Source organism: Glycine soja, chromosome 10 (genome assembly GCF_004193775.1).
Source record: "Glycine soja cultivar W05 chromosome 10, ASM419377v2, whole genome shotgun sequence".
Lineage (NCBI taxonomy): Eukaryota > Viridiplantae > Streptophyta > Magnoliopsida > Fabales > Fabaceae > Glycine > Glycine soja.
This window is the reverse complement of record NC_041011.1, coordinates 15692660-15705152: the sequence shown is the minus strand read 5'-3', so window position 1 is coordinate 15705152 and position 12493 is coordinate 15692660. Positions and strand designations below refer to the sequence as shown.

The window sequence follows — 12493 nt, the reverse complement described above, 5'->3', positions numbered from 1 at the left end:
AAGCAAATCGGAGTATATGGAATGTAAGTTCAACAAAAGAAGGAGGGTTTCTAACTTAGAGGTGAAAATAGGAGACCATATTATCCCTCAAGTCACACGGTTTAAATATCTTGGGTCTGTAATACAGGATGATGGGGAAATTGAAGGGGATGTGAATCATCGCATTCAAGCAGGATGGATGAAATGGAGAAAAGCATCGGGGGTGTTATGTGATGCAAAGGTACCGATCAAGCTAAAGGGAAAGTTTTATCGGACTGCGGTAAGACCGGCGATTTTGTACGGAACAGAATGTTGGGCGGTCAAGAGCCAACATGAGAATAAAGTAGGTGTAGCAGAGATGAGGATGTTGCGGTGGATGTGTGGTAAGACTCGACAGGATAAAATTAGAAACGAAGCTATTAGAGAGAGGGTTGGAGTAGCGCCTATTGTAGAGAAGATGGTGGAAAATAGACTTAGGTGGTTTGGGCATGTAGAGAGAAGACCGGTAGACTCTGTAGTGAGGAGAGTAGACCAGATGGAGAGAAGACAAACAATTCGAGGCAGAGGAAGACCCAAAAAGACTATAAGAGAGGTTATAAAAAAGGATCTCGAACTTAATGATTTGGATAGAAGTATGGTACTTGATAGAACATTATGGCGGAAGTTGATCCATGTAGCCGACCCCACCTAGTGGGATAAGGCGTGATTGTTGTTGTTGTTGTTGTATCTTTCATAGAACATAATCTTTTTTAAGTAGAATTGAACACTTAATATAAAGTTAAGTACAATTGAATGTTTTATTAAAGACGAGTCTCTTCTGTTATACTTAATTCCATTACTTATTTGTTTCCATTAAGAATAAAAGAATGTGACACTAGTGTCACGTAACCAGATACAGTTCACACCATATTTATTAATCTTTTATTTTTCGGCCTCGCCCCCAAACATAACATAACCCATAGAATTCTCGTATCCTCCGCTTGGCATGCATGCATGCTGACATGGAGCCAAATCAACAGTGCTTATATATATATATATATATATATATATATATATATATATATATATATATATATATATATCGTAAAGCCATACCCAAAGACTTACCATTACAATAATAACATTAAAAATAAATAAAATAAAAATGCAAGAAACTTCATCTACTTCAATAATATCGTATCCATGGGCTTAAGCTTCAGTCTTCTCAACAGAAACTTGTTCTGTTTTGGTTTCCTCAACGGTTTCAGCTGGTTTGTTCTCCTCTTGCTTCTGTTCCTCCACTGGTGCTGATTCGGTTTCTTTAGTCTCCTCTTTCACTTCTTCTTCTTCTGTTCTCTCTGGTGCTGGGTTCTCTTCTACCTCAGGCTTCACTTCCTCTATCACTTCTGTTGCCTCATTAGTCTCAACTGGGGCTTCTTCCTCTTTTGCTTCTTTGGTGGTTTCTTCCTTTGGTTCTTCGGTGGTAGTAACCCGGGTAGCTGGTTGTTCTGGGGTAGTTTCCTCAATCTTGGTTACCTCGGTTGCTTCATTCTCTGTCACGGTTGTTGGTGTTTGCTGTGCAACCTGCAAGATCCATTTTCATTTAACTAAGCATTCGAAACTTCTAAATCCAAGCTTAAGATCGCATATTCTTGTTGTTAATAGCTGGAAGGCCTCCATTGTATTTGTATATTATTTCAACTATTGTCATTTTCAAAATACTGTATCATAACATACAAAAGCAAAATTACTATTAATACTAGCTCTAACATAATTATTAATAGGCATTTAATTAAATCAACAAATGAGCCTCTGGCAGTAGTGACTATCTGCATAATTAGAATTTAGAAGAAACTCAAGTGTAAAACACTTTAATTAAGTCAAAATAAAAAAAATCCATACAATAATTTAACCTTTTTGCAGGCCAAACACCATAAAAGGCAGGCCCATGAGATTTATCAAATTGCAATAATTGTCTACCCCGACTGTACTTGGCATCAGGAGAACTATCTGCATTCATTGGGCATGAACTGAGTCCTTCTCAGATGATGGAGATGAGGGAATAATTTTACTTCTTTTCAGAAAACGCTCCATAATTGAGGCTTGCTTTTGAAAACTACGCTTCTTTTTTAATTCAGCTTCTGCTTTCTCTCTACGCCATTGATCCTTTTCTACCTCATCTACCTGTTTCTTTTGTTGTTTTTTCTTTTCAGAAGATTTCTCACCATTTCTTGCCTCATCTTGTGACAATTTGAAATCTGATTCCTAAAACAATCAAGCAGTTAAGGAAAAAAGTCTTGAATAATTAAAACATAAATCTATTTTCAATTTTTCATTAGATGAATTAAGTCAGAAAATTAAATTAATATACATATAGAACTACTGTAATATTCAATTTGAACATATGTAAAACATGATTGCACTGCCAATGAGAACAACATCAAGGTAGAAGCAACTTCAGCTATAAAGAACACATAATAAGATCAAAACAGCAGCCCTTACATTGAGCAGTGTTTCTCTTTGTAGTTCATTGTGCATTCTTTCTTTCTCTTTCTCTTTTTCAGCTTCTTGAGCAAGCATTTTTATTGTTAGTTCACATTCTTATTCAGCTAATTTAACTAATTCCCTTCGACAATTTCAGTCTCTATTATTATTAAGTGCTTTAGGTGCTAGATTAGACTAGAATAGTATCTTCTAAGTGACTCATTGGTGATTGGACAATGTTTTATGTACAACCAGCCATGTTGAAATTGTGCATTTCTTTTGTTCTCATTTCTCAATTTGCATTTCTAGTTGCGGAATCAGTCTCTTGTCTGAAGTCACTACTATAAAAATAGCATTTTACGACACGGGCACTACGACGGTTATTGGGGAACCGCCTTAAAAAGATGTGCGGTGGCTTTTTTGTAATTATTTGAACAATAATAGGATTTTACGATATTAAATCTAAGACGGTTATTAAAACCGCCTTAGAATGTTTGGGTTAATAATCCTTTCGCGCTTCCTCCTCTTGCCCTTTCACCCTAGTCTCGCTTCAAACCCTTTCGAACCCTTACACGAACCTCTCGCTGGACCTCTGGCTTCACCCTAGTCTCGCTTCTAAGCTGTCAGCACCTCTTGCCCTGTGAACACTTTCTTTCCGCTGCAAAGTGAACCTTTTAAAGGTTCGAAGAACCTCCCCCGCCACCGCCGTGGAATCGTAGCCTCAGCTCCCTCGCCGCCTTTCGCCGGAGTATCACCCCAACGTCGTCGTCACTGGTGAGTTGTTCTTTCTCGTTACCACTTGCCCCTAAATGTTCTTCTTACTCAGAAATTAGGGAACATAAAGAGAACAGATTTTGAGTACAAAAATGAGACGAAGAAATAACAATAATAATCAATTTACTAGGATTTGCTAATTCTACCCACTTAATGGAGTGGATACAGATTTAGTATTTACCCGTGAAAAATGTTGTGCTGTGCCTTTCTGTTTTTGTTTTTTGCCTTAATAGCTTCCTCCCCTTTTTGTGATTTGAGTGTGTAAAGTTTCTGATGAAGGTAGACTCCACTTTCTCCAATAGAAAGTTAACCTAAAATCAGATGAAACAGATAGCATCACAAAGATGGTTGGGGATGTTAAGGATTAAGGAAGGATAACACTATTTCAAGCCTTAATATGTAACTGTGAATGACTACAAAAGTTTTTAGATAACAGATTCATTTTAAAATTATGGCAAGCTATTTTTCTAGATCAGAGTATGGAAACCGGACATTAACCACAAATCACAATTACAAACAAATAAGAAGAAAGGCGCACAATAGTCATAATAAAGGAACACTTAATTCCAAGGATATCTTAAGAGCAGTATGAGTTCAGAGAAAGCATCTTTATATGGTTATTTAGTGAAATAAATTTGTCTTGTCTATCCATTTTAAACTTTAGAAAATGCATCAATGAATCTATGAAGTTCTGAGAAAGTATCTTTATATGGTCACATTATCTGTAAATTATAAATTTGTGTCCTCTTTTTAAGATTAAAATGCCTAGGTCTATAAATAGAGATTCTTGAGATGAGAAAAATTATCCCACTTGACCACTCATGCTGAGAGAGGGGTCATGTGAAGATGAATAAAATATTAAAGAAGCTCCTCTACGTAATATATCTCCTTCTTTTACATATATATATCTTGATACACACACACAAAAATACCATCACAAGAAGTAAAAGGAAGAAATAATCATGATTGAAGCTGTGAATATAGAAAACATATGATTCAAACTAACCTCATCAGAACTGCCCACATAGGAGTTATCCACTACTGTCATGTATGCTGCAAATGCTGCCCTTGATGTATGCTTTTCCGAGAAAAAAATGAAGTTAAACAAAACTGTCATAATTCTGTTTCTGAACAGAACGATGTTTTTTTTTAAATGCCATCATTTGAATTTAAATTGTGAAGAATGTAACGAATAAAACTGAAGTTTCTGCAGTACTTGGTATACTTCTAACCTTTTCGTACTTCTTCATGATCTTGGAAAATGCTGAGAGGTTCATAAAACTGTCGCATCCATTTGTATAAATACAAAGGCACATGGCAAAATGGCTTTTAGAAATGGAAGAATATTTGGCTTTATTAGTAATTATAAGGTCCATGAAATCTTTGTTTATTACCTGTAATCTTTGAGATGGAGGAGTTTCTGATAGAACTCAACAAACACAAGTCTCAGTTGCTCTTTAACTTTTCTCAGCTCTTCTTTGCTGAAGCTCAATTCATTATCACTGGAATCAGTAAAAGCTTTTTTAATTGTTGATATTGGAGATTGAGGAACATTATCAACCTTTACGTGCTGTAGGATTTCCAAGGGATCTTTTGTGATGTAATTATTGTTTTCTTCTGCTTGCTCCTCATAATGAGTATTTCTATTGGCTTGTTGAAGAGGATTATCTTCAGGTCCAACCATAGAATCTTTTTGTTGATGACTTTCATCCATGGTCTCTTCAGGTGAGGAGATAATCTATTTCAATCCTACAGTTTCAAGTCAAACTCAGTCTTCTAGACAATATTTACTATAGATAAATTAATTCTACCGATTAACAGCATCTAAATTGCCACTATGAGTGTCAGTGAGTTATTTTGAATGAAAATCACAGATATTCACATGTGCATGGCAACATAGAAAAACATATAATGAGTGTACATTTATTTAACTTAATGTGGCCTCAAATACATTGTGATCCTATTCCTATATCTTTTTTCTCAATCCTCCCAACATAAAAAGCATCTAGTTGATGCACATTTCTCAAATTTTGCCTCTAAAAGCTTGCAATTCCTCCCAATAGTAGAACTATGTGCTTAAATAACTATAAAACTACTGTTTGAATTTTGTATTTACCTGTATCTGGACTTTTCACCTTTACCCTTAGTGCAACCAAGGCCTCCATTTGTTTACTCAAAAGGGTTACTTCATGCTGGGCTGCTTCCACCTGATCCTTGTAAAATGCATTGACCTTGTTGAGCTCTTCATCAAGCTTCTGAAAGAGTCTTGCCTCAACCTCTCCTCCTTCTTCATCGAACTTCTGAAAGTTGGTCTTATATAACGGTCTGGAACCATCTTGTTCTAATGTTTTTACTTCTATAACTTGGTCCTCAATATCCCCCTCTCTCTGATGATTGCTACCTTGCAAGTGTATTCCACTGAATGCCCTTTCAAGTCTGAGCCTGTGATGCAAGGACCTATTGTGTGTAGCTTGCTTGTTGTTTTTTTTATCTCTTTCAATATTCTTTTGAGGCCTTCATAGTCCATGTACTCAAAAGTGGGTAGAATTAGCAAATCATAGTAAATTATCCATTCTTTTGAGACGAAGAAATAACAACAATAATCAATTTCCAAAAAATGAAATCTGCAAATGTATGTAGTGAAAATGATAGACACAGATTTAGAAGATGATTGATGATACCTATCTAGGAAACTTGTATTTAACTTTTGTTGGTATTTACTTGTATGTTTTGTTTGAGACACTTGTGACCTTTTATTGTTAATTATGAATGTCATGAATTTTGAGTAATTTTTATTTGCTTCAGTGCTTCAGTGTGCTTCAGTAAATGGTAGTGTGCTTCATTGCTGCCCAAATAATCATCACTTGTTCAGTGAAATAATTAGACATGTATTTTCTAGTAGTGCCTGCACCTCTTGCCATGTGATGCTTTGTAATTTTTGTTTCAGTCAATTGAGGATAAGTATAAGTTGACCCTTATGGCCTTATCTCAAAAACATAGTGTTTTGGTTTGTCTAGTTCTGTGGTTCACCTCACACCCTTCGTGGTGTGGTTCTTCATATGTTTACATGCAAGAAGTAATGATGTTGAAGCTGCTAAAATTACCATGTGAAAGAAACTCTTCTCAATAACAAGACTTGATCTGAAGACCATTAGTCCAACTCAACATCATCGTTAACTTATATAGCAAACCAGTTGTTAGAGTTGCTAAAATGGTTTATGATTTTTTTAATGATGTCAATATATCATGGAATGATTACTTATGAAATTAAAAGTAAAAGGTACAGCTGATTAAAGATTCATGAATTTTGCCTTGTGTTGATTTTGGTTCCCTGTATGCAGCTAATTTGAACCAAACCTTTTTGTGACTATGCTGTGAAGCTCTCCATAGTTATTAGAGAATGTAAAATTTTTTAATTTAAATTAATAGATAATGGATGCAATCCTTTAGTTGAATTGTTTGCATTAGACTCCATTTAATTAATTTGTATTGTCTTCCAAATATTGTGTTTCGCTTATCTTTATCTGTTTGTATTCAACATTTTGATGAGGATAATTACAAGTTCGTACACTGATATATAGGGATTTCTTAACAACATTTTGATGAGGATGATGAAGGGAGAAGGAACCATCAGGTAGCAGAGATTGAAGTTAGAACATCTTTTTTGCTGACCACAAAAGACCATAACCATTTTCCTCTAACCATCTTAGGCCACTCGTAAGTTTGTCTCTACTCTGCATTTGATTACTAGTATTTATTGTTCTCACAAGTAATTAAGTAATTAATAGTGTTTTGGTTTAATTTCATTTTGATCTCTCTTTACTATGTTATATTTAATGGAACTGTTGATGTAACAGCAAAATGGTGATGTGGATGTGTAATAGAGGGTCAAGTTGTAATTTCTGTCAAATATTGAATATTAAGTTAAAAAATGAACTAAAATTACAATTAAAGAATTACTAGCTGATGTTCCATTTTTAATGGCTAATTCTGATAACTGATCAAAAGCTCCAGGCCTTATGATGAATATCCGTAAGCTCCTTAGTTGACCTTTATCCTTCTGCACCTTGTATATAGCTCCCAACCCACTCTCAAGAGAGGAGATACAACTTCTCAAAACTCTAACTGATTCCTTTTTGCTAACTATTATGTGTATATTTGACATTTGTTCTTAAGAGTTAAGATATTTAGTTCACAAGACCTTTTGTACCATTTAGGTATTTGGTATTTGGTTGGAACTTTTGTTTGTTACCCATTTTGCACTTTATTAGTATATTTGTTATATTATTAAAGTTAGTCAATTATTAACAAGTAATAACTCAAAAGAAAAATAAAAAAAGAAGTGCATAAGTGAACCTCATTCACCTGTATACTTAGCTCTGAAAATTTCCTGAATTTGGTTGAATTATTAGTATTTTTCACGTTTCTCTATTAAAGAAATGCATAAGTGATCCATTAGTGGCCATATAGTTCCAGTGTCTACGTTGTTCTATGAATCCCAGCTAGTCCTTTAAGTCCCTATACCCAAGGGTTTTGTCCTATAAATTTTGATGCATTTGCACTCTCAATTTCCTTGGATGCCATTTGGTATATATAGATTTTTTTTTTTACTTCTACGTTTAGGGTAAGATTCTTTTGTAAATGGGGTAATGACACGGGCCTAAGAAGTTAAAAGAAGAAGAAAAAGGCGTATGATCCTTTCAATTTAGCCATTGACACATTTTTTTAGGAAATTAATTACATTTGACACATTGTTGCTGTGATATTTTGCAAATGTATTTTTAGCTATGAAGTGGCATAATTGAGTTCTTTTGTGATTTTAATTTGAGCTTTTGTTTGATTATTGATAATGAGGAATGGAGTGCACCAAGAATTTTCCTAGCATCTTTCCTCTTTTTTCCTTTCTCTTCTGACTTCTCTTATCTTCCTTCCTGTTTCTTCGTCATTTTCTACTAATGTTACATTTTATTGTTAACTTAAAACTAACTCTTATAAAAGTATGATGGAAAAAATTACGAAAAAATATACGAAGAAAAAATAATAAAAGTATATTATACCATACTAGGGGAAAGAGGTATTCCCTACATCTTCTACATATTTTAAATAAAATAAAAGAAAAGGAAAAAAAGATTTAGAAGTTAAAAAATAAGACTAATAAAAAGTAATTAACAACATAAAAGTAGTGAGTAACTATTAAAAGAGAGTAATAAAAGTTTAAAAACTAAAACAGAATATAATTATCTAAATTTTGTGAACACCAACAAATAATATTTCATTTATTAATAGTATAGATATCACAAAACATGTTTAAAACACGTTACATATTGTATGGCTGGTAGAAATGCTGAGAAATATTAGTTTGTGTAGTAATTGACATTACACTTCCTTCTTTTTTTTTTTACATCTTCCTGTTGTCTATTAGAACAATTAATTTATGAAAATTTTAATGGGTTGATAATGGCTTTCTTCTTACCAGAATACATGCACGGTTGTATTTGCATTCTTAATCATTTAATGCAGTTGGATATTTTGAACTTAAATTCAAGAACATTGATTAAATTAGAATAATTTTGTGCTAATTGATTTACACGCACGATAGAAATAACAAGTTATTTTGAGTACAAAATAAGTTAATTCAACCTTGTAAAGGGGGGTTTCTAGGATGATGCCTCTGTGTGTGTAGCATCAATGTGTGCATTTGTTTGTTTGCAGACTGGATTGTGGGAATAATACCGGATCATATGTCTTGGCCCATTTCCGTTTTCAGCATAGGTTTGGAAACTAAATGTGTTCAATTAAATTTGTTGGCTTCACATCTTGAATAAACATGAACAAACATCCCCAGAAATATATAAAAAAAAAAGAACCCCAAAAGAAGATCTTGTAAAATTTGAGTTTATCGTTTATGATAAAAATGAAAAAAAAATGTTTAAAAACTTAAATAAGATATTCAAACTGCAATAAAGTAAAACCAATGGTCAGTTTAGTTAAGTTTATTTTTTTTAAATTTTTTTTAATAAAATAAGTAAATTTTCAGTTTTCTAATATACTTGCCAAAACTGTTTTTACTTAACCTCCACTACTATGACTGAGCCACAACACAGAAAGATGGCGATGCTGGGTTGGTTCTAACGAGGAAAGTTTGGATGTTAAGATTTATTGTTCATCTCACCCAGTCAATGAATTGTTAATAACAATTTCACCCCAGCGTGGTGAATTTGCAAGTCATAATTCTTTTGCATATCATCTTTGTGTTTGATGAATTGCCTCAATTGATTGAACTAGATCACAGATTAATTAATTTTACTTGTCTCTTGGTTCTGATTTCATATGCAATTACTGCAATGTTAATATTGGTTGGAGTTACATAGTATCGCTGACAATAAATACTAAATAAAAACAAAACAAATGAAGAAAGAAATTGAGAAACTAAGCACAATAAACTCAGTAATAACAGCTGTAGAGACCAGAGAAAATTAATTGTAGGTAGAAAATTAAGGCATATCACACATGTCATATACTATAATCGTATTAGTATTATACTATTATATGTCATTAACTATATGCAAGTAACATGAGGAGACCAAGAAAAACAAAAGTACGGGGTAAGGGGACACAAACTGAGAAAAAGAAATATAAGGTCTCACCTAGTATTATCCTTATAATACAATAGGAAACTTTATTGAATATTTTTAAGGTCTCACCTAGTCTAGGAACGTTCAGCTTCATTTTCTTTTTGTGCTTCACATGCTCAGGTTTCTGACAAAAACAGTGTCATCTATACATTGTTTAATTTTTTTTTAGATAAGCCTTTATTTGATACAAATTGTTTTGTTTATTTTCTTTCTTTTTCAATGTACATATAACTTGTAGTTGTGTTTCATTATTTGATCAGAAACTTTGTTTTTGTTCCTTCATTTTTAATGGAAGGCTACTAGAAAGATTCATTGTATTCAAGTAAAAAGCATAAATTTTTTATATTTTTATATATGCTGGAGAGTTCATACCCTTCAAATTCAAGATTTTACACGTTTGGACTATCAGTACCTGAGAATACTGGAGGCCTTCAGAGAACTCATTGACAATCACTGAACAAACAACTACAGTAAGCACGGTTAGTTATGTTTTATGCTTCACTTTACTTCAAAAATTATATTAATAATATGATTGAAGAATGTTTTAAAAGTATTTTATAATGTCATGTGATTAAACTCTTAGATATTTCATGATTTAATTAAGTTTATGGTCGAATTGGTTATTTTCTAATGACATTTCTTGTAAAACTGATTTTTTAATAAAAATGATTTTTTATATAACGATTCTAATTCATTTTATTAAATAATTTTTTTAATAATAATTTACATGTAATTACAATTAAAACGTGTAATTATTAGTAATAAAAAAAATCTGTTTTTGTATTCTCCTGGCAGTGTCTAAAGATAAGCTCCGTCCTTTCATACCATGAGTCAACTTCTCAATCACTTGAAACAACCTAAGTGGATAACAATCTTATCATATTCTGTTTCCTTGTATTCTCTCTCTTGATTGTTGTACTTGTACCATGACTTTGACATATATAGAACATATGTTAAAGTTGAAAAGGAAACATTAAAGGAAATAATCTGAATATTATTGCTTGACATTGAAATACAATCATGAGTCTGCTACTATGCTTATATAGGCCATTGATAATCAAGAATAACTGAAAATAGGGAAATAAAGTCTCCTAATTTTCTGGTAATCAATCTCTGTTCTTAATCAATGTTAATTATATGAAACCATTCTGTCCTAAATTAATTTCATATTTACAACAATTATCTTCATTAATTTTTCTACATAATATCATATAGCCAGTAGCTTCAATGGTTGAATTGTTCCTTCTTTTTCTTCCTATGGCTGCTGAAACTCCTTCCACCAATCCACTCATTGAGCTAGCTACAGTGTCATCCCTTCCCACCAACATGAGGGGACTTGGCCATGCATTTCATGAATTCTCTGCCTCCATTCGAGAATGTGATTCTCCCTTGTTTGCAGAAATTTTCAACAAACTTGTTGATAGAGATTTTTCTCCAACATGAGGAATGTCAGCAATAGTCCATTCCTAGACTCCAGTACTACAAACTACACTAATGGTTCTCACGCATCCTCAACTCATGGCCAAATAAACCCTCGTAGTCACAATTCCTCTACTTCTGCTGACCCTCCAAACAACAACACTCAATGGGGTAATGTCTCTCACTCAGTCCCTGCATGCCAGTATTGTGGTCGTTGTGACCACACTGCCAAAACATGTTACAAGCTGCATGGTATTGGGACCCCTCTGATCATCATCTCTACTAAGCAAATATGTCACAACATGATAACAGTTCTGATCCCAATTGGTTGCTTGATTTGTGATCTTGGAAATTTATCCGTCTCTTTTTTCAACACTCTGGCTCCACCTCTATACTTTGGCATGGTATATTTTTGGTAGCACTAGAAATCTCACTTCTCCAACTTGCAAATCAGCCTTAAATAATACATACTGTTGGTGTATCATTTTTAAGATTCCCTATCATGGAATTGGTGGATCGTACGTCTACTTCCCTATGAAAAATTATACATCACCAGAAATAACTCAAATAAGACGGTGTCTTCTTCTTTTATATATAGGCTTGTTTATTTCTTTAAGATCACAACTTGTTAAAAAGAAAATATATAGTATTAAATAAAAAAAAAGTAGCACAAGATTCCTTTCACGTCTGGTGGTGTTTTGGTTGCCTTTATTTAACTTCAATTAACATTCATATCTGTGCCTTAAACCCAATGGGGCCACTTAAAGTTCTCTGTTGATAACTAATTAGCTTGTGATCTTTCTTATCTACTAATTAGTCCTAACCACTGGATCAGTATGTATAAATGAGGGTCTGTGTGGAGGAACAGAAAAAGGAAATAGTTTGGATAAAATAGATTTTAGGTCTCTCAATTCCTAGTCAAAATTAGTCTCAATCATTATGCTTTAAAAATGATGATTTTGACACTTGGGAGATAACAATATTTCTTAAAGTTTGATTCTCAAGTTTGTATATATGAAATAGTGTGTTGGGAGAAGTAAAGTCTTAAAATAAATTTTTATATTTTAGAGATGATTCTCTCATTCTTATGAAGGAGATATACTAGAAAAAAATGATGTTTTTGATCTTTTTATTTTTTATTATGAAAATTAAGAATTAAGATACCAGGATGAGGTACAAAAGTCATTAATTATAAAAAAAATACAACAATCAAGATTATTATT

At 33.1% G+C, this 12493-nt stretch overlaps 1 protein-coding gene and 1 pseudogene across 1 annotated transcript; both read right to left on the bottom strand.

The window, feature by feature from the left end:
- Window positions 1-1119: 1119 nt before the first annotated feature.
- On the bottom strand, window positions 1120-1557 carry LOC114371461 (major latex allergen Hev b 5-like; the record flags this gene model as incomplete). The annotated part of the gene is made up of 1 exon (XM_028328892.1): window positions 1120-1557. A coding segment is annotated over one exon (390 nt), but the record flags the coding sequence as incomplete, so codon positions are not given.
- Window positions 1558-1783: 226 nt separating this feature from the next.
- LOC114371460 lies at window positions 1784-5743 on the bottom strand (annotated as a pseudogene).
- Window positions 5744-12493: the final 6750 nt, after the last annotated feature.